The sequence below is a fragment of the Alternaria arbusti genome (genome assembly GCF_024043155.1).
Source record: "Alternaria arbusti strain BMP 1465 chromosome Unknown scaffold_22, whole genome shotgun sequence".
NCBI lineage: Eukaryota > Fungi > Ascomycota > Dothideomycetes > Pleosporales > Pleosporaceae > Alternaria > Alternaria arbusti.
This window is the reverse complement of record NW_026249962.1, coordinates 94,520-114,641: the sequence shown is the minus strand read 5'-3', so window position 1 is coordinate 114,641 and position 20,122 is coordinate 94,520. Positions and strand designations below refer to the sequence as shown.

General features: G+C 53.0%; 6 protein-coding genes across 6 annotated transcripts; 4 read left to right on the top strand and 2 right to left on the bottom strand.

Annotated features, from left to right (window-relative positions):
- Positions 1 to 124: 124 nt before the first annotated feature.
- J4E86_010445 (uncharacterized protein) lies at positions 125 to 1,732 on the bottom strand (the record flags this gene model as incomplete). The annotated part of the gene is given in 4 exon segments (XM_051450944.1): positions 125 to 300; positions 312 to 622; positions 678 to 1,357; positions 1,430 to 1,732. The coding sequence occupies 4 exon segments, from the start codon at positions 1,730 to 1,732 to the stop codon at positions 125 to 127; spliced, it is 1,470 nt and encodes a 489-aa protein (XP_051297841.1).
- A 544-nt stretch (positions 1,733 to 2,276) lies between these two features.
- Positions 2,277 to 3,916, top strand: J4E86_010444 (uncharacterized protein; the record flags this gene model as incomplete). Its single annotated transcript, XM_051450943.1, has 2 exons — positions 2,277 to 2,329; positions 2,377 to 3,916. The coding sequence occupies 2 exons, from the start codon at positions 2,277 to 2,279 to the stop codon at positions 3,914 to 3,916; spliced, it is 1,593 nt and encodes a 530-aa protein (XP_051297840.1).
- Positions 3,917 to 5,339: 1,423 nt separating this feature from the next.
- J4E86_010443 (uncharacterized protein) lies at positions 5,340 to 5,957 on the top strand (the record flags this gene model as incomplete). The annotated part of the gene is made up of 1 exon (XM_051450942.1): positions 5,340 to 5,957. The coding sequence occupies one exon, from the start codon at positions 5,340 to 5,342 to the stop codon at positions 5,955 to 5,957; it is 618 nt and encodes a 205-aa protein (XP_051297839.1).
- Positions 5,958 to 6,487: 530 nt separating this feature from the next.
- Positions 6,488 to 7,862, bottom strand: J4E86_010442 (uncharacterized protein; the record flags this gene model as incomplete). The annotated part of the gene is made up of 4 exons (XM_051450941.1): positions 6,488 to 6,835; positions 6,895 to 7,196; positions 7,249 to 7,571; positions 7,624 to 7,862. 4 exons carry the CDS (start codon positions 7,860 to 7,862, stop codon positions 6,488 to 6,490), a joined length of 1,212 nt encoding a protein of 403 aa, XP_051297838.1.
- Positions 7,863 to 9,372: 1,510 nt separating this feature from the next.
- J4E86_010441 (uncharacterized protein) lies at positions 9,373 to 14,578 on the top strand (the record flags this gene model as incomplete). The annotated part of the gene is made up of 7 exons (XM_051450940.1): positions 9,373 to 9,651; positions 9,719 to 12,407; positions 12,515 to 12,779; positions 13,014 to 13,043; positions 13,097 to 13,134; positions 13,196 to 14,113; positions 14,166 to 14,578. 7 exons carry the CDS (start codon positions 9,373 to 9,375, stop codon positions 14,576 to 14,578), a joined length of 4,632 nt encoding a protein of 1,543 aa, XP_051297837.1.
- Positions 14,579 to 17,898: 3,320 nt separating this feature from the next.
- J4E86_010440 (uncharacterized protein) lies at positions 17,899 to 19,860 on the top strand (the record flags this gene model as incomplete). Its single annotated transcript, XM_051450939.1, has 4 exons — positions 17,899 to 17,970; positions 18,146 to 18,398; positions 18,446 to 18,838; positions 18,890 to 19,860. The coding sequence occupies 4 exons, from the start codon at positions 17,899 to 17,901 to the stop codon at positions 19,858 to 19,860; spliced, it is 1,689 nt and encodes a 562-aa protein (XP_051297836.1).
- Between the last annotated feature and the right edge of the window lie 262 nt (positions 19,861 to 20,122).

Below are 20,122 nucleotides of genomic sequence, written 5' to 3'. Positions count from 1 at the left end.
TGATGTTGGCTGTGATGGTGATGCATTTGATAGGGTTGTGCCAGGTGAAAGAGTGAAGTCATCGACGGTTATCGGCCTATCGAAATACTCTTCAGTCTCTTGAAGGGAGTCTGTACTGTCCAGATCAGAGCGCAGTGTTACTGATCTCGTCGCATATGGTGGTGTCGCGCTGCCGGATCGGCGCTCTTCTTCCGAACTTCTGGGACTTCTCACACTTTCCACTCTTCCTGGGAGCGTTGAGGTATTGGCCTGGTTCAGAGTTGAGCCATCCAGTGACTCTTGAGACTGTGAAGGCTTCTTCTGTACCGTACTGTCAGTCGCTAGGTCGAAAGTAGATGAGTCTTTGGCAGGTGGTGATGGTTGCTCTACTAGGGTCGTAAGACCAAGAGCATTTCCGTGTGACTCTAGATCTACAGCATCGGCACCGCGTCGTGAAGATGCGGGGAATCGATCTTTGGCTGCAGTTCTGACAGAGTCGAGGGCTTTGAACACTATAGTAGACCTTTCCGCATCGCTCCAGGCCAGGGATGCCGCAGATGCGACAGTAGACGCTGTCTGCTGCGCCATGTTACGGAAAAAGTTAGTCGCGTTCTTGCCTTGTTCGTGTAGTGTAGAAGCTGGTCTATGCGATGTCAGCATGTTGGTTCTCTAAAACGAAAGAACGCCTGATCTCTTACCTCCGCGATTCAATCGAGTCTCTTTGAGTAGCCTCTTGTGCTTTAAGCCAGGGATCTTGGAGAGCTTCGGATGCTGTGGGACGGTTCTCAGGAATGACTTGCAAAAGTCTCTCCAGTAAGTCGCATCCTTTCCGTGAGATACTTTGCGCTTGCAGCACATGGTAAGGGAAAGGCGTTTTCCCCTCGACGTAGGACCCCAGATCTTTTGCGAAAGGCTCGCTGCCAGTGAGAGCCTGGAAAACTAGTGCACCCAAAGCCCATATATCTACGGCATCCGTGTATGATTTGCGTCCAGCGAGGGCCTTCCAATTAACGTGACCTTTTCTCATGATGACTTCGGGTGCCATGAAGCCATCTGTACCAGTATATGTACTGAGTGAAGCCGCGTCCTGCATACGCTTGCTGACTCCAAAATCGCCAAGCTTGACCCACCAGTTAGGGCTGCGCTCTTTGATCAGCACATTTTGTGGCTTCAGATCACGATGAACGAAGCCGTGGTCGTGCATACTCTTCAGTCCGTCTAATATCTGATGAGCAACGCATTGGGCTTCATGCTCTAGTAGTGGGCCGAACTCGTCAAAATGGCGGCTTAGATCGCCGTGGGGAAGATATTCCATCGAGATATATACGTGTTTGTCATCTTCGTACCATCCAAGCGACTTGACGAACGAATAGTTGAACTGTATTCATGGGCATGTCAGCCCCTCATAACCTGCTGGGCGGTGGCTTGAAACCGAATTGGAATTACTCACCTTGTCCTGAGAGAATTTCGCTATCGCATCCAGCTCATGGCTGTAGTCGACTGCAGACCTCTTCTCAATTTGCTTGACGGCTCGTTTGTCTGTGTCTTTGTCGCCGCCTCCTACCAGCTTCTGCAGCCAAACAGTCCCGAACGATCCCCGACCAAGTTCTTTGGACTGCTCCCACTTCTGCTTCTTCTTATTCTTTCCGAGAAGAGGAGTCGTATCCGGCGTCCGAACATGATGGATCGTGAATCCTTTCTTAAAGATCGTGTCCAGTTTGGAATCGGCCACTAACTCCGGCACTAGCTCCATAGCTCCGATATGCGTGGAAAGTGGGGCAGTCAAAGGGGAGGGAAGTAGCGAAGGCCTTGGAAGAACTAAACACAACACACAACACACGACAAAACCGGTATACGAGCAGCGCTGGAGCAATGCTGCGTGCGGAAGGTGAGAGAGGTGTGATGTATTTCGGAAGCAGCAGCAGCGTCATGATCCAACCCCAGCCTACCCCGCCGATGTACCCAGGTGGCACGGCAGGCACTGCCTATTCGCCCCCCAACTGCGCATAGGTGGTAGAGATCGACCCTGTACCTCTTCTCGTATGTATATTAACCAGCCTTGCGCCGTCATACACAGCCTGTTCTGCGTCTATTTGCAGCTTTGTCGGCCCCTCACTCTCAGCCACTGACGATTATCGCTACCCGTTTCGTCTGATCCTTGACAATACCCCTCCAATCTAGGCATTCCCTTTGCCCGTACCCTACAGTGCATCTGCTGTTACTCGCTTCTTTCTATAACTCTTCTTTGTTGATCGCGACCCTCAAGTCGACTCACGACAGTCTCGTAAGACTTCGCAATGTCGGTTGAAGTGGCCCTGGCAGTCGTCGCGACTGTTGACCTGGCAATAAAGTGAGTGTCTCACTTTCAATGCAACCTCCTACTAAAACTTGTCTCAGATATGGCGAACGCCTTGTCGACCTGTACAATAGCTACCGAAATGCCTCGGACGAGATCAAGGAGCGAGTGCTATTGATGAGGAACAGCTGGTTCCGAATACAGACCCAACTCCGATATCTCGAAAGGATCAAGACCATACAGGGTGAAGAGTTCAAGATCATGCAAGATCAGACGCTCAGAGTGCTGCAGATCAAGTTGGAGGCTGCGGTGGGTGAAGTGCAAAACCTTGAGAAGAAGCGAGACACCGCCACCACCACCAAAACGGCTGGTGCTACGACGAAGGAGACGAAATATCATAATTGGAAGTATCCTTTCGTCAAAAAGAGCCTCGATGCCGCCATAAGCGAACTGCAAAAGTGGCAGCAGGCTTTTGATCCATCCTGGTATCTAGCCCTGATGATGTCTAACCGGCTGATAGACAGCCATTTGCAGGACTTCTCCAAGAGCGATTCTGAGCTGCCACCAGTTGATCGCAATGTCATTTATTCTGCGATAGGAGTTCGCGAATCACTCAAACCAGAATCAGGCACCGGAGAGAAGAAGAAGGTGTTTCTACCAGACAACGCGACTTCGGGCTTTGTGCGCACGCCAATCTCATACTCAACAGCATTCTTGTGTCAAACGCCAGACAAAAGCCAAACCTTCATATTGGACTCCGTTCCAAGTCAACAAGGCATCAAGCCCGACATTCAAGTCGCAGACGTACGCGATCTCGCTCGCAAGCTAAATGGAGCAGACGCGCTTTCATTTGGCCTGCTCAGATGCTTTGGTGTCGCCAAAGTATGCAAAGATCGCAGAACCACCACGGCTTACGATTTCGTGTTCTATATCCCGTCCTCGGTGCGATCACCACAGAGTCTCCGCAACATATTGATCGAAGCAAAACCCAACGTCAGTCTCAGCACGCGCTTTCGCCTCGCACTTCAGCTCGCACGATCTGTTACCTTTGTCCACACTTACAAATTCGTGCACAAAGGCATCAGACCCGAAACAATTCTAGTCTTCGATGCTGAGAAGTCCGAGTACACACACTCATTCTTGGTTGGTTTCGAGAAATTTCGCGCGGCGGACGGAAGAACTGTGATGGCCGGCGACGCCGCCTGGGAGAAGGATCTGTACCGCCACCCGGAGCGACAAGGACTAAGACCAGAAAGCGAATACACGATGCAGCATGACATTTATAGCCTCGGTATGTGCTTACTGGAGATAGGCATGTGGCGCACGCTTGTCACATACAGCAGCACGAAAGAAGCAAGTCCGTCGCAACTCTTGCCGCCGCCGGGCTATACCGAGAAGAAGGAAGTGACCAAAGCTGCATCGCTCAAGGAAACGCTCGTCGGGATTGCGCAGCGCGAATTACCCAGCTGCATGGGCGACAAGTATACGGATATTGTCGTGACCTGTCTGAGATGTTTGGACGAAGACAATCCCGAATTTGGCGACAAGACCCAGTTCGAAGACGAGGATGGCATAACCATTGGGGTGCGCTACATTCAGAAGGTTAGCAACAAGACCCTCGCACAACTGGTACAGTACTAACTAGATGGTCAGATCCTGCTTGGACTGAGTAACATCTCGGTCTAGATGGTCATGACACGCGACCCTCACAGCCAAGAAACGTTGCAAAATCCCGTTCGGAATGCGACGCATAGATACCGTAGTGCGAGACAATATCACCGCCATCACCTCAGTCCTTCTCCCGTGTGGAATCCATGAGCTGAAATAGCGCCACGTGATCAACGACGTGTTCCTCCAGCTGTTGCTTCTCTTAACGTGCGTCGTCGTTCAACCACTTGACGCTTCTAGTCACCGCCCTTTAGGAACCCTCTTTCACCGCTTTGACATGATCAAAGTGAACGCGCCCGCGCATAAGAGGGGGTCTGCCGTGCATGCTGTTGAGCGATTGAAGTGTGCAAATAGCTTTGTTGCTTGAAGCAGGTGCGGAAACTCTATGTCAAGTGCCTAATGCTATGTCAAGACAAAAAAACAGGGTTGGTGTCTAAATCTCGGTCGAGTCAGTGCAGAGGAAGGACGTTCGATGGCGACCATTGTCACTGGTTATCCACCTCACAATGTACCTTACCGAGGTTCCTCGCGAGGAGACGATTAGAGCTTGAGCGCGGAAGACAGGAGAAGAAGTTCGATGGCGCTTCTACCTCCGAGATCCGATCGATATACTAAAAACAGAGCATAAACATACAACAGCGGGGATACCTTGGTACTTACCTACCCAAATACGAAATACGCCGGTACGATGCCGGGCTTTCAACCTTTTGCATTGACGATATTCTCGAATTGGTCGTCCAAGCAATGCAGCAGCACTGCCAGCAGCTGCTGAAATCCACCTTTACGAGTGGAAGTAACATCGTCTTGCGATCTTCCATCGTATTCGACTGGACGCGACCACGTCTGTCTCCCAACGCGAATGTCTACACCGTTAGTTTCAAAGGGCATATCCTCGGCATGAATGTTTTCTGGAGACGACATTGCTGTATCTATTTTGAGCGCATGCCGGCCGAGGCCGCCACCAATCAGAGCTCGATAAGGGGCTGCGCTTTACCACTTTCGGATACATGCCAAGGACTTCGGCCCTATGCCGTGGCAATTATGCGTCATTTCCGCCCAAAATCTTCTAGACGGTCATGGGATGGGGGCGCGCCACAGCCGGTGCTTGCCATTGCAGGGTCACAAAACTGGGGATACGATAATTACCCGACTGGATGAAGTCATAGCGTTGCACTTTGGTCGTCGGCGCCGAGGGTGGGCATTGTTCAGCCTCGTTGAGCACCGGCATGATGTAGGACAAGGGGAGGAAATACGAGATGGCATTTGGATATAAGAGAGATGGGATGCTGCTCTCTCTAAGCCATCATCCAAACATCATCTCATCAACACTACACTAATACTTAATCATCACAACTACCACTTCCACACTCCAACAACACCACCTTAAACCATCAACATGAAGTTCACCGCCGCCGCCGCCATCGCCTCCATGGCCGCCATCTCCTCCGCCCTTCCCCAGGCCTCCGTCTTCCCTCGCCCCGAGGCCGGCGATGTCTTCCGCCTGATGTCTCTCCGCTCTGCCACCCCCATCCAGTACGGCGCCGTCCAGGCCGCCAACGGCAGCCTCCTCATCAACACTCCCTCCGAGAACAACAAGACCTGCGCCATCAACGGCGACCGCGAGAACGTCACCAACGGCATCAACTACGCCTCCTTCACCCTCGACGAGGAGACCGGCAGCGTCTACATCTACACCTTCAACCCCCCTCTCCAGCTCTACGTCGACCGCAGCGGCATGGGCCAGGGCAACGTCCGCTACTCCACTGGTGTCCAGCCCATTGGCAAGAACCAGGAGCGCGGCCCCTTCAAGATCGACGACGACGGTAACCTCGTCTTCGCTGCTGGCGGTCTTTCCGGCGATGTTGGCTTCCAGGCTTGCCCTGGTGCTGTTGGCGGTGGCTGGAAGGTCTGGCTCTCTGGTGTTGACAAGCCTGCTGGTTCCGAGGGCTGCACTCCCTTCACCATGAAGGCGCTCAAGGAGGAGACCACCTACAAGTGCCTCTACTCTTCTTAGATGCTTAATGCTGAGCTGGTGGAGATCGTTCGACATTGTACATATTACCATCGCATTTGAGCGTTTGCATAGCTTCTTGTTTATAGACCGATAGAATTGGAAATGATAATGTTATCCATACACCTTCATACACACACCGCGTTCCTTTTTGCTGTACTTCATGACTTTTAATCGGAAGCTTCAGTCCTGGAGAGATGCTGACAGCGGCTCGGTGTAACACGGCCGGACTCAATGGTAGTCGGAGCGCTACTCGGAGTCTCTAAGATTACCCCTTCAAGGATGGCAATACTCACTGGACCATGGAGCGACCGGAACGATATGGAAAGAAGGCATGCAATGGAATCTTACGCGAACACATGAGACTAGTCATATCAAACAAGTGAAAAAGACTGAACAGGTCTAGAGACTACATCGACATAAGAACATGCAAAGCAGGTGACCTAACGTCGATGTAGGCTCCAGGATGTTTGGTTGTTTTCTGGGTTGACGTGTGACTGCCGGATTTAGGAAGTGTCTTAACCTAGCGTGAGTCACTTTCCTCTCATCCAAGGATGCCCAAGCAACTCCTTCGCGGTCCACCGATCCTCCGGCCTCCACTGCAACATGCACCTCACAAACCGCAGAAACTCCTCTTTCTCTTCCCCATGCAGATTCTCTTCAGATCCCTCCAACGACAAGCCTTGCGGTATGTCAATCTCGGTTATCCAGTTACCTTCACCATCGAAGAATTCTTTACTCCGCGCTCCTCTCTCTAGCATGTCTATTGGCGGCGGACCGAGCATCGCGACTACCTCCGCGAGATGAACTCTAGTCAGGTATCGCTTTTCGGTTGGATCGATGCCGTGAAAGAGGTGTTTGTCCTCGTACAAGTCCCAAATCTGTGTGCACCTCCGTCAATGTCTAGTTTCGCAGTTCTCAAGCTTGAGACGGTACATACCATCGCTCCCACGTTCCAGATGTCAGCAGAATAACCCCATTCTGTTTTCAGCATCACCTCTGGACAGCGGTAGACGTCTGGTTGCGCATCGTGAATCTGGGGTTTGTCGCCACGGACTGCAGAGCCGAAGTCTCCAAGGACAACACGACCGTATTCTTTCGGTAATCCGAATTGGCGTGTCGCGTAGATTGGTTTGCCGTCTACGACTTTGCGCGGCGAGGGACTTGTCATCTCGGCGTCGACAAAGGCTTTCAAGAGGCCCTGATCCTCGATTTCTATGAGGATGTTGTCGGCTTTTACGTCTACGTTCTTGTCAACAGAATGACAGGAAGGTATCTTTTAGGTATTCCGTACCTGTATGTACGACCTTGGCTTCTGTGTGGAGGTAATCGAGAGCGAGGAACACTTGCGACAACCCAGCTCTCAGCAGCTCGTCCGTGAAGCGGTGCGCGGGATTCCTATTCAAGAGGTCCTTGAAGCTATCCCACATTGGTTTCTGCACAAGACAACGATGATCGCCACCTTTTCGGGGTATGGTAAATAAGTCGAGGGCTGTCCGGACGTGATGGTATCCTGGGTGCGAAGCATTGCCTTTGCTTAAGATGTTGTACATGTTGTGCTCGTCCTCGTCCATTCCCTCTCTTGTGAAGACTTTCAAGGTCGTATAGGCATGGCGGCTGGCTTGCTGTCAGCATGGATAGCTAGCATAATCGCCGAATGCTAACTTGCTGTAGATCACGAGCCAGCCAAACAGTTGACGTAACACCGAAACCAAGTTTGCCTACTACTTGGTACTTTGACGCGAAGACGTCTCCTATGTTGACAGGATAGTAGAAGCCCCTGTGGAACTCCTCAAGCTGTTCCTCTTCGAGCAGTACCGCGTCACTGATGACTTCGAAACCAGATGTTGGAAACTTGAGTTGGGGCCATGGTTGCCTTCGAAAGAGCGACTTCGCGAGTTTGAACATGACAGGGTAAAATTCATCAGCTTGGTAAACTTCTGAGCTCCACCCTGACCTTGCGGGCTGCTTTGAAGCAAAGATGGAAGCAAAAAGTATGCAATAGGTCGAGAGGTTGCCCACAATACAGTTATTACAAGGTTAAGAGCGACAACGTAAGAGCTGTTGGAATTTGGAAGGGCCTATTGTGAAGAAGTGACATAGCTCTCTAAGGGTAGCAGAGGCTGTCTGTCATGTTCCTGGGTGGTAGGCTCGCCGTCTCTGGGGTGCCTCTGGTCATTGAACCTGGGTGCAAAAAATGGCAAAAAAAGTGCAAAAACATACAACAGCGGGGATTCGCTAGTGGTCACCCACCTAACTACTAATCCGCCGGTATCATGCTTGTATATGGCTGAGCGGACGGGAAGCCTAATTTTCATGATCCTATGGTCGTATGTGAAAGAACAGGTGGGTGGTGGGTATTATATACCCAGCTGACAGCAGACCACTCAACGAACAAGAGGAACACCAAAAGGCGATCCTACTAGCGTGGTATTGTGTTCCAAGCCGGGGTTGTGGGTCGTGGGGCCTTGGTGTTTAGCGGGTGCTGAGTTTGACATGCATGCGTTGGAGCTAAGTGGGCTTTTGTCGGCGGGACCAAGGAACTGAACTGGACATGTCAGCGGTGCTGTCTGCACGCTTCTTCATTCGATGCTGCTACTAGCTGCTAGATCATAGGACTGCGATATGTTGTAGTCGACTGTTGGTTTTGAGACTTTGAGATGGTGGTAACTGGGATACAGGTTCGTGTGTAGTGAGCGCGGTGCGTGGAGACTTCAATTCGTACTATGGCGGATGTCCTATTCGCTGGCCATAGTTCTTCAATATTTCCATCTCTTGAATTCAAGGCCCGCTTGGGTTGTTGGTGATATAGTGGTTGCGAAGCAGAGGCCATTGGGTATCTATGTAGGCAGCACGCGTCCCGCCACCTTTCTTTTTCACAACTTACACCGCCAGTACTACAACTGTTGCCTGTGACCGACGATGAACATCAAAGATCGATGCGATAATGGATTGACGTTGCGCGCAATTCGAGATGGTCGCGCACGTGATTTGGTGTCCTGATCTTGGGAGGCAGCTGCGAACCTGTTCGCCGGGATGGTGATCGGACAAAGACCGGCCCATCGGTTCGCGATGTTTTCGGCAGTGTCGCATGCGCCCATGGTCCACGAGGCAGCCACACAGCCTCTATGCTGTACTCCGGTGTAGGCTCGACTACGCTGCGCTCAGTCGGATCATCGGTATCGTGGCATAGTCTATTACCACATACTGGAGGTTAGTCGGTTGGGTAGCTCGCGGCGTTATCGGGAGTAGGGCTAGTAAGCAGCAATGATTATATCATACCGACGGCCCGAGCTCTCATGTCAAAAGTGCCCTCGCGTCGCAACCGCCTAGACACCTTCTCGCCGCCTTCGACGTCCTGATCTGCCCAGACTCTGCGATAACCAGAGCCACGGCAATCACAAGCACCATCCGATCGATGCAGGGCCAACAACAGACGCCCTTCCTCCCCAGCATACCGCTTGCGCACGGCTATCTGACGGCCTCGAAGCACCACCGCCAGCCATTATGCGGTAATAGCGAGGGCTGGGGCCCAATCAGCCCCATACGATATGACTTCACTCCGTGCTTCTTGGACGTGTGGATAGCGGTGGTCGCGGCGTTTGGAATCGTGGGCGGAGTAGGCGCGTTGTGGTATCTCTACAGGAAATGCCCACCGCAGCCTGTGAAGCGCAATTGGCACTTTTACGCGAAGCTGGTATGTTCGAGACTATGGGTTCATCTAGGTGTTAGATTGAGTAGTAGCTAACAATTTGCGCCACCAGACGTCACTCGGCGCCCTCATTGCCACCACAGCAGTCCAGGCAGCCCTCCAGATCGAATACTACAAGGACGTATGGGCCGGCGACTTCCGTTTCTGGACATCGATAATCACCGTCGTCTCTCTCGGCTTCATATTCCACATCCAATACATCGAACACTGGCGGTCGCGAAATGCCAACGGCGTGGTCCTCTTCTACTGGCTCTTCCTGCTCATTGCATACGCCGTCAAGCTCCGCTCCCTCGTCTCCCAGCAGGTACATCGCGAACATGTGGCATACTTCGCAGTCTTCTGCGCCAGTGTGGGATTGGCTGGGCTCTCATTCGTATTGGAATGGCTGGTCCCGAAGCGCATGAGCGACTACGACATGCTTGGAGACGACGATGAATGTCCATACGAATACGCAGATGTCTTCTCCGTCTTGACATTTGGCTGGATGACACCGATGATGAAGCAAGGATACAAGACTTTCCTCACTCAGGACAGCCTGTGGAACCTGCGAAAGCGCGACACGACCCGACACACCTCGCAGACGTTTGAGGATGCCTGGAAATATGAGATGGAGAAGAAGCGCCCTTCGTTGTGGCTGGCCATGTTCCGCTCATTCGGCGGTCCCTACTTCCGCGGCGCTGCCATCAAGACCATAAGCGACGTCCTGAACTTCGCTCAGCCCCAGTTGCTGAGGCTCCTGATCACTTTCGTCGATTCGTACCGCGCCAACTACCCCGGAGAGCCCCAGCCTCTCATTCGTGGTGCGGCTATCGCGCTTGCCATGTTCGCCGTATCCGTTTCCCAGACTGCCTGCCTCCACCAATACTTCCAGCGCTCTTTCGAGACCGGTATGCGCATCAAGTCTTCGCTCACGGCTGCTATCTACTCCAAGTCTACCCGTCTATCCAACGAGGGTCGCGCGTCCAAGTCGACTGGTGATATCGTCAACTACATGGCCGTGGATACACAGCGTCTTCAAGATCTTGCGCAATACGGACAACAACTCTGGTCTGCTCCCTTCCAAATCATCCTGTGCATGCTATCGTTGTATCAATTGCTTGGTGTCAGTTGTTTCGCAGGTGTTGCCGCCATGTTCGTCATGATTCCTATCAACGGTGTGATTGCACGATGGATGAAGACTCTGCAGAAGGAACAGATGAAGAACAAGGATTCGCGTACCAAACTGATTTCTGAGATTCTCAACAACATGAAGTCGATCAAGCTCTACGCTTGGACGACTGCCTTTGCCAACCGCTTGAACACCATCCGAAACGACCAGGAACTCAAGACCTTGCGCAAGATTGGTGCTACCCAGGCGTTCTCCACATTTACTTGGTCTACAACTCCGTTCTTGGTGTCGTGCTCAACCTTTGGTGTCTTCGTCTGGACGCAGAACCGTGCTCTGACAACTGACATTGTCTTCCCTGCTCTTACGCTCTTCAACCTCCTCACTTTCCCACTTGCCATCCTCCCTATGGTTATCACCGCCATCGTTGAGGCTAGTGTAGCTGTTGGCCGTATTACTGGCTACCTGACTGCCGATGAGTTGCAGGAGGATGCCGTTATCCGCGAAGACGCTGTGACTGAGAATGGCGACGAGTCGGTGCGCATCCGCGATGCTAGCTTCACTTGGGACAAGAACGCTGAGCGCCGTGCTCTCCATGACATCAACTTCACCGCGCACAAGGGAGACCTCGCGTGTATTGTCGGTCGCGTCGGTGCAGGCAAATCATCGCTTCTTCAAGCAGTTCTCGGTGATCTGTGGAAGATACACGGAGAGGTCGTTCTACGCGGAAAGACTGCGTATGTTCCACAGTCAGCTTGGGTCATGAACGCTTCCGTTCGCGAGAACATCGTATTTGGTCATCGCTGGGATCCTCAGTTCTACGAGAAGACCGTCAATGCCTGTGCACTACGAGACGACTTTGGCTCCCTTCCCGATGGCGACCAGACCGAGGTCGGTGAACGAGGTATCTCACTTTCAGGTGGTCAAAAGGCCCGACTAACGCTTGCTCGTGCTGTGTATGCTCGTGCGGACATCTATCTTCTCGACGACTGCCTATCCGCTGTTGACCAGCACGTTGGACGTCATCTCATCGACAACGTACTCGGGCCCAAGGGTTTACTTGCGGGCAAGACCAGGATTCTAGCAACCAACTCCATCCCCGTTCTGATGGAAGCCGACATGATCCTGCTACTGCGCGAAGGAAAGATTCTAGAGAGAGGCAGCTACGGACAACTAATGGCCATGAAGGGTGAAATCGCTCAGCTTATCAAGACATCTCAGAACGAAGATCAAGGAGAAGACGACAGCACTCGCACATCCGACAGCATTATGAGCGACGAAGATTCTACAGTTTACGGTGGTAGTCCCACTGGCGAAGACGACGAGGAGGATCAAGCCGAAGCTGAGGCCGCCCAGGAGGGTGGCGCAACTCTCGCTCCTTTGAGGGTCGGAGGCGGTACGGGCCGCAAGTCGAGCTTCCAGACCCTTCGTCGAGCCAGCACTGCCAGTTTCAAGGGACCTCGTGGCAAGATGAATGATGAAGAGGGCGGTGGGCTCAAGAGCAAGCAGACCAAGGAGTTCTCTGAGCAAGGCAAGGTCAAGTGGTCCGTTTACGGCGAATATGCAAAGACAAGCAATCTTGCAGCTGTCGCCATATATCTGATGCTCCTTTTGGGTGCTCAAACATCATCAATCGGTAAGTCGCACAGCCTTGAATGCTTCTACGTGGTCCTTGGCCTTCGAGTAGCACGCTATTGGCTCATCACTTTTTCGTCTTTTGAGGTTGACGCTAACATCATGCAGGCGCAAGCGTGTGGCTCAAGCATTGGTCAGAGATCAACCAGCATTACGGCGGGAACCCTCATGTGGGGAAATACATCGGCATCTACTTTGCGTTTGGCGTGGGATCTGCTGCCCTGGTCGTGGTGCAGACGTTGATCCTCTGGATTTTCTGCTCCATCGAAGCTAGTAGGAAGCTACACGAGCGGATGGCGTTTGCCATCTTCCGCTCGCCAATGAGCTTCTTTGAGACTACACCTGCAGGACGCATACTCAATCGATTTTCGAGGTAAGTCATTGCCGCGGTCCGGTCCACGTCTGCCGTTACCTTTTTCATGCACTCTCCTCGCCGAACACGTTTGACCTGTTCACCCACTTCCTCGCCGAACATGGGTCGGTGGGGGAGGCGGAGGGGCGGTGGTGGAGGTCATCTTAATCAGTCTAACCGTCGCCCACTGCCTCGCCGAGCATGACCCTGGACCCATACGTTTACTTCACCGACACTGGCTAACTTATTTGACAGTGACATCTACCGAGTCGACGAAGTTCTAGCGTGAGTCCATCTCTTGAGTCGTCTGCCGGTGGCTTTCTAACATGTGCCTCTAGTCGAACGTTCAACATGCTCTTCGTCAATTCCGCCCGAGGTATGCAGCCACCCCACACTCAACCCGTTTTGTGTAACACTTGACTGACTGACTGATGCAGCCGGCTTCACCCTTGTCGTCATTTCCTGGTCGACCCCGGCCTTCGTTGCGCTTATCCTTCCGCTCGGCGCACTCTACCTTTACATCCAGCGATATTACCTGCGCACATCACGGGAGCTCAAGCGCCTCGACAGCGTTAGCCGCAGCCCAATCTATGCCCATTTCCAGGAGAGTCTCAGCGGCATGAGCACAATCCGCGCGTACAACCAGCAGAAGCGTTTCGAGATGGAGAATGAGTGGCGTGTCGATGCCAATCTGCGTGCATACTATCCTTCCATTAGCGCCAACCGATGGCTGGCTGTTCGCCTAGAATTCCTTGGCTCAGTCATCATCTTGGCTGCTGCGGGTCTCGCCATCGTGTCCGTCGCTAGCCACAGCGGCTTATCGGCTGGTACAGTGGGTCTGGCCATGTCGTATGCGCTTCAGATCACTCAAAGTCTCAACTGGATCGTTCGCCAGACTGTTGAAGTGGAGACCAACATCGTTTCTGTGGAACGTGTGCTTGAGTATGCCGCGCTACCCAGCGAGGCGCCTGAGATCATCTCCAAGAACAGGCCGCCAATCAGCTGGCCGTCCCAGGGCGCTGTCACTTTCGACAACTACAGCACCCGATACCGGCCTGGTCTTGACTTGGTGCTGAAGAACGTCAATCTCTCTATCAAGCCAAAGGAGAAGATTGGTGTCGTTGGACGAACAGGCGCTGGCAAGAGTTCACTTACCCTTGCGCTTTTCCGCATCATCGAACCTGCGGAGGGTAATGTAAGCATCGACAATCTCAACACCAGCACTATCGGTCTACTCGATCTCCGTAGGCGCTTGGCCATCATTCCACAAGATGCAGCGCTCTTCGAAGGTACGGTGCGCGACAACCTCGATCCAGGCCATGTCCACGACGACACCGAGCTCTGGAGTGTACTAGGTAAGTCCGCTCCAAACTACCCCACTCGATATGCAACTAACCATTGCCACAGACCACGCCCGTCTCAAAGACCACATCTCCTCCATGCCCGGCAAACTCGACGCCACCATCAACGAAGGCGGCTCCAACCTCTCCTCCGGTCAACGCCAGCTCGTCTCTCTCGCCCGCGCCCTCCTCACTCCCTCGAACATCCTCGTCCTGGACGAAGCAACCGCCGCCGTCGACGTCGAAACAGACGCCATGCTGCAAACCACGCTTCGCACCAGCATGTTCAACAACCGCACAATCATCACTATCGCGCATCGCATCAACACCATTTTGGACTCGGATAGAATTATCGTGCTGGACAAGGGCGAGGTCAAGGAGTTTGATAGCCCGGCGGAGTTGGTCAGACGGAAGGGTCTGTTTTATGAGTTGGTTAAGGAGGCGGGGTTGTTGAATGCGTTGGATATGAGTCAGTCGTAAGGGGAGGGTGACTGACGAAGATATAAGAGGTGTGTGGAGGACGTTGACACATCAGTATCTCTAGAGATTTTCGCAGAATAGATACGTTGGAGTTTTACCGTTTTCATAGCATGGCGAGGCGTTGTGGTGAGCGGAAAACTTTGAGCAGTGATGGAGGTAGAGGGGAAAAGTAGTTTCGCGATTTACTCGCAGGTGGTTGATGAAGTTCAAGTGGAAACGTGTATAGAATTTTAATACTGGGTCTAACATGCATCTGCTTTTGATTTTCTTACCTCTGAGCCAAGATGATAGTCTTGCAGTGCCAAGACACGGTTATCCATATGGTGATTGTCAGTGGACATGAATTCTCTATAGACATCATCAGACAAGTATGGCAATGCGTCACTACAGCCAGGAACACCGAAGTGAACGTGTGACGCGAGAGGACCAGAAGGTATCGCGATGTATATATTGCAGCGCTATTCCACCAAGTCTGGTCTCGAGGAGTAGGTGGAAGCAAAAGCCGTTGGACGCGGCTACAGTAACCGCACTCTGACCACGGCGACCAGAACCATGTGATCATCATTTATTGAACCCATACACCGGGTTTTCATCTTGCATCATATCTACGTTTCTGCATCAGTCGCCATCCAGTATCAGCAGTCTGGCATTAACCTTCGGAAGCAAACGTTTCACCACCCAACCCCAACCTTACACCCTCATCATCGCTGTGTACCTTGACCTGGCGGTGAATGCGCTGCAGCACCACAACTCCACGTTCCAGAAGCTCACCCATCCAGCCCGGCTCCAGTCCCGCTACCCCTGCGCCTTCGATACGAAACCACATTCCGGCGTTGCGTCACGCACGCATTGACAGCCTCTGCACGTCCATCCATCCAACTTCGTAACTCGACGCGAAGAACGGGCTCGAAGCGATGTCCACCCGCCCACAGTTTACCCCCTGCTTACACGAGGGACAGGAGGGAAAACCCAAGTTGCAAGGTAAGTAAGGTAAGCATACGTGACACGACAGCCGTGGACAACTAAACGCGGTTCACCACCTTCCGCTTCTTGCGGGTGGCGCATATATGCCGGAGCCTAACATTGTTAAGGAGAAGGCGGGATTGGTGCATGTTACTGGGTGGACGGTGCGGAAACGGAAGCTGGACGTGGGTGGTGCATGTAACGGGTGTAGACTTGCATGCAGATAGTGTGCGTTTAGTTTAGCCCAGCGGCCCGTTGCCGTATTAGAAGGAGGTTGTGCAACGGGGTGACACGTTATCTCCGCTTTGCTAGTGCTAGGGCGGTGTGGCGCTCGGGAGAGAGGGAAGTCTGGGTCTGGGTCTGGGTCTGGTTTGGGGACGTCGATACGATTTGATCTGCTAGAGGTTGGCTTGTTTAGATCTGGCTGGCTGTTGGCGGTGAGGTAGGTCAGTGGTGGAAAATTGGGGGTAGAACAGCAGGAGGGGAGTTGCATGTTGCGGCGATGTGCAGGAATTTTGTTCAGCATTGTTCCAGTGCGCACGCAGTAGCGAGATATGGACGTTTTGTCTAACTTGTTCTGGGCGTTCTCGCAGTCAGATCGATCAGATACTGAGTCAGACTGAACTCAATCTCACGCCAACAGCCTGGTAAGCGGATGAGCGGTGCGGGCCTGAGCGACATCGTAACGGGATCTGTGAAGGATTCCTTTGTACATCGTCTAGAACAGTCTGGCCGTGGCGCTCAAGTGGACGTAGGAATCGGTAGTCGAAGACCCTTTGGCTGCTTGAGCGGCAATGTATCTTTGGTTCGGGGATGCGGGAAGGTTGTCTCTGACCTCCACTGCCCCTCCGCCTCATGCGATGGCTGGCGGAAATGCGGTAAGCGAGGTTGGCGAGCAAGGACGATCCCGAGGATCAACGAAACCCACAGAACGGCGAGGTCTAGCCATCCTTGGTGTTCCGAAAAGCGCCATCGTCGAAGTGTGTGCTAGCGTACTTCCTCACGTGGGATGTGTAAAGGTGGAAGGTGGGGTTGAGTCCTGACACGTCCACAACCAATATATAATCGGATGTGGATTTCGGTATCTGATACAGTGACGATGGCAGTGTGCAGGTGTTCGATGCCCAACAGATCTCCCATGGAACCACGCATCGGAGATTCGAGGCCTCCAGATACGATTTGCTGATTTGCATGATGGAATCCCACGGCACGACCCCGTGTCCGTTATGCAGCATGCTTTAGCGTTAGTGTGTATACATCCTTGTGGAGACATCGACCCCTGTTCGCGCCTAACACTCGTCATCTTTTCGGCATCGTGTCGACTGAGAGTGAAGGCAGGTGCGGACGGGGAAGCGGGAGTCATGCACAAGACGTCTCCGCAAGCCCAATTCAGATGCAAAGGCCTGATGAGGCCTCAATCCCTTAACACCTGCGGTAGCCCTCGAGTCGACATCCGCGGGGTGGCCAGATCATGCGATGTCTTCTCTCGTTTGCTGAAATGCCGGGGTGTTGTCGTCGCCAAGTGGATGCTGTGAGGTTACGTGCAGTAGATAGGAGTCGAAAAGTGCAGGGCTCAGTTGTCATAGCAGAATAAGGCCTGCTTTATAACCTGAGAGCCCGGTCAATACATTCGGTCCTATTGTTGCTGTCAGTATCACGTTCTTGTATTTGCATTTTATCCTTGGAACGTGGCTCTTTTTGGGTTTGCACCATTGGCACACAATCATTGGAAGACCGGTCAGGCTTGTGTGCCACCCTCCTCCGATTCCGCACCCAGCCTTTTTCGGCTAGCCACCTTATCCAAGTCTCGTTGCTGTGAGTTAAGGCTCGTGACGAGTCGTACCTCCCATTGCTTTTGGATATAGCAGAGGCTTTTCGTTGGCATCCAACTCGGCATCGAGCTCTGGCTTATCTCGGATCTGCAGCGGAAGAGGGGCATCTTGCGTTCATCCAAAGACTGGGGTTCCTCTAGAACTTGCTCTTTCAGGTAAGCACTGCCAGCGCAAAAGGTTAAGCGAAGTGTGCGCACTTCAAAACTGTACTCGACTAGTCTATGTAGATGATCTTGGTCATTTCGTCAAGCAATACTGCCTCATTCGGTCGCTCCAGGGTCATGGCTCCTGTAGAGTATAAGATGCTGACTGACCGATGTGTAGCCTGTTCGTACTTTCGAGCTTTCCTCGGGCGCCATAAGACGGAAAAATACACCCATACGATACAAAGGCGATCCATCGATCAGTTCGCGGGATTCGCTAGCTGCAGCTCCATAGCTACCGATGGCGATGTTCCGGGCCGTGGACCCATTGGCTCCTCACGCGAAGGACCGGCGACCAATACGGAAGGACGATGGCGGCGCCATGGCGGTAGACCGATTTGGGGAAAACGCGTGGGCGATGGTTCACGCTGGTGATGTGAAGGAGCAGTCGTCGGTGAGTACGGTTTCTTTTTGCGTTCGGGGGCACTGTAGATAAGGTTTCGGGTCCTCCCTCCACATGAGCCGCTGGCGCGACGATTAGCGGCCGCCTTGGCCCAAATAACCGGACCCGGCAGGCGCGTGGCATCATAGACGGCAATAGCGACGAGCACATATGCTGACTTCTTCAGGCAACATCCTCGCACGCTGTCGAAGCCACCATCAAGAAGGACGAACCAGAGGAGCCTGTTGCCGTCCCTACACCTATCGGCTGCTGGAAGGTCATCTCGCCTGAGGGCCGAGAGGAACACGTCTTTAGGCCCATCCCTGGCTTCGAACACCTGTGCAACGGCCCAGCAAAATCGCAGGGAGTAGCCCGTCTGGCAGATCCGCCCAAAGCCATTCCTACACCAGTCTACCAGTCTGCCGTGGTCCAGGTACCGGGTAAGATCGAATGCCTGCTCTGTATGCGCCCCCGCTAACAGGCCCAGCTACGTCGGGAGATGTTCAGCCCAAGAGCCGGAAGAGAGCTCGGTCGCGCGCAGGGGAACCGCGTCCAGGAGCAGCTCAGCACTTCAGTGAAGATGGAGACGACGAGCAGTACGACGATAGAGATGTCCCTGTGGCAACACAGAAGTCTTACACCTTCTACATTGGCGATGTCAAACCGTTGATGGGCTTCTTCCACCGAAGACTCGATGAGCTCACCATGAAACCAGTGCGGCCCATCGTCACGGCTTGGGTCAAGCAACTAGAGCCTAAGCGTCTCAGCCTGTACGGGCCCTACCACAAGAAGCTGCCCAAGGAGCAGCCCTCTGAATGCACCCCACCTTGGTGGCCCCACGATGTGCCCTACGAAGAGCCTTCGCATCTGGATAAGGCGGGTAAGCTATCACATCTGCCTGTGCAAGTGAGCGACAGCTAATTCTCTTCAGGCCTTTTGAAACTTGCAGTCGATCTCATGCTTCAGCACCGCAAAATCGACGAGGCCAAGCGTAGAAGTCCATGGGTCGCCAAGCTCAAACACGCCGCGCAGTATGCCGTTGAGACCACGCCGCCAGACCAGTTCTCCTCGTCGAAAGGATCCAGATTCAGTGAGCGGATGCAAGGCCGAGCCCTATCCGAGATTCTACCGAACCTCTTCGATATTGCGCAATTATACGAAGATCACATCTTCAACTACAACCTCTTCGAAGGCACAAACAACCAAGACCCCCGCAGAGGGACGCATGTGACTTGGCAGCCATTAACGAGACCGCCACGCCAGCAACCCGTACCTAGGAAGCGCTTCCGACGGGCCAGGGCTACTCCGCCTCCGAGGATAGAGCCCGACGCCGATGTATCTGGCAACGAGACCGAGGTTGACAACACCGCGACTGAGTCGCACCTGCCACGGGAGGAGAAAGCTCGGCGACCTCTGACATCCCAACAGCAAGCGCAAGCCCCCGTTCGAGGACCGGCAATATCTCAACCACAACACATGCATCCATGCAGCTCTACTACGACGCCCAACACCTCTTTTGGTCAGTCGATGCACTCTCTTCATCTAGATGAGGACATGGACCTAGACGTCAAGGTGGCCAACCACACACCGTTTCATAACCAGTCCCGCGGTCAGAGCGACTTGCAATGCAGCCAGCCAATGCAGTATTGTACTAGTCATTCGGGCTACCACCATGTACCGCAGTCACGACAGGTTCCTGGCTCAAACAACGTAGTTCCAGTGTCTGCATCAGCATACCACCAGCCATTCACCATGTTCGACACACCGTACCAAGACGAGAGTACCGCTTTCAGTAGCAATACCGGATATCCTTACGAGTATGACATGTTTGTCCCGTCGTTCTTCGACGGCCTACCGCACTTGTCCAGCATCAGCTGTGAGTCGGAAGGCTCTCATCATTAATCGCCTGCGATTTAGCGTGCATTCTTTCGTTTTGCTTACGTGCTCGAATCTATTTCGGTTCATCTTTATGTTTTTCTTTCTTCGGAACGACTCCCGATTGCGACGATCTCATTACTCATTGCTCATTACTCATTTTCTATCATGTCGCATTTGTCAAGCTCCGTTCCAGCACAGCGACTGGGCACCTCCCATGCTGGATGCCTCGGCACACTCGCTGGAATATGCTTTGGTGCATTTTCTTGATTTTGCATTCTACATGGTC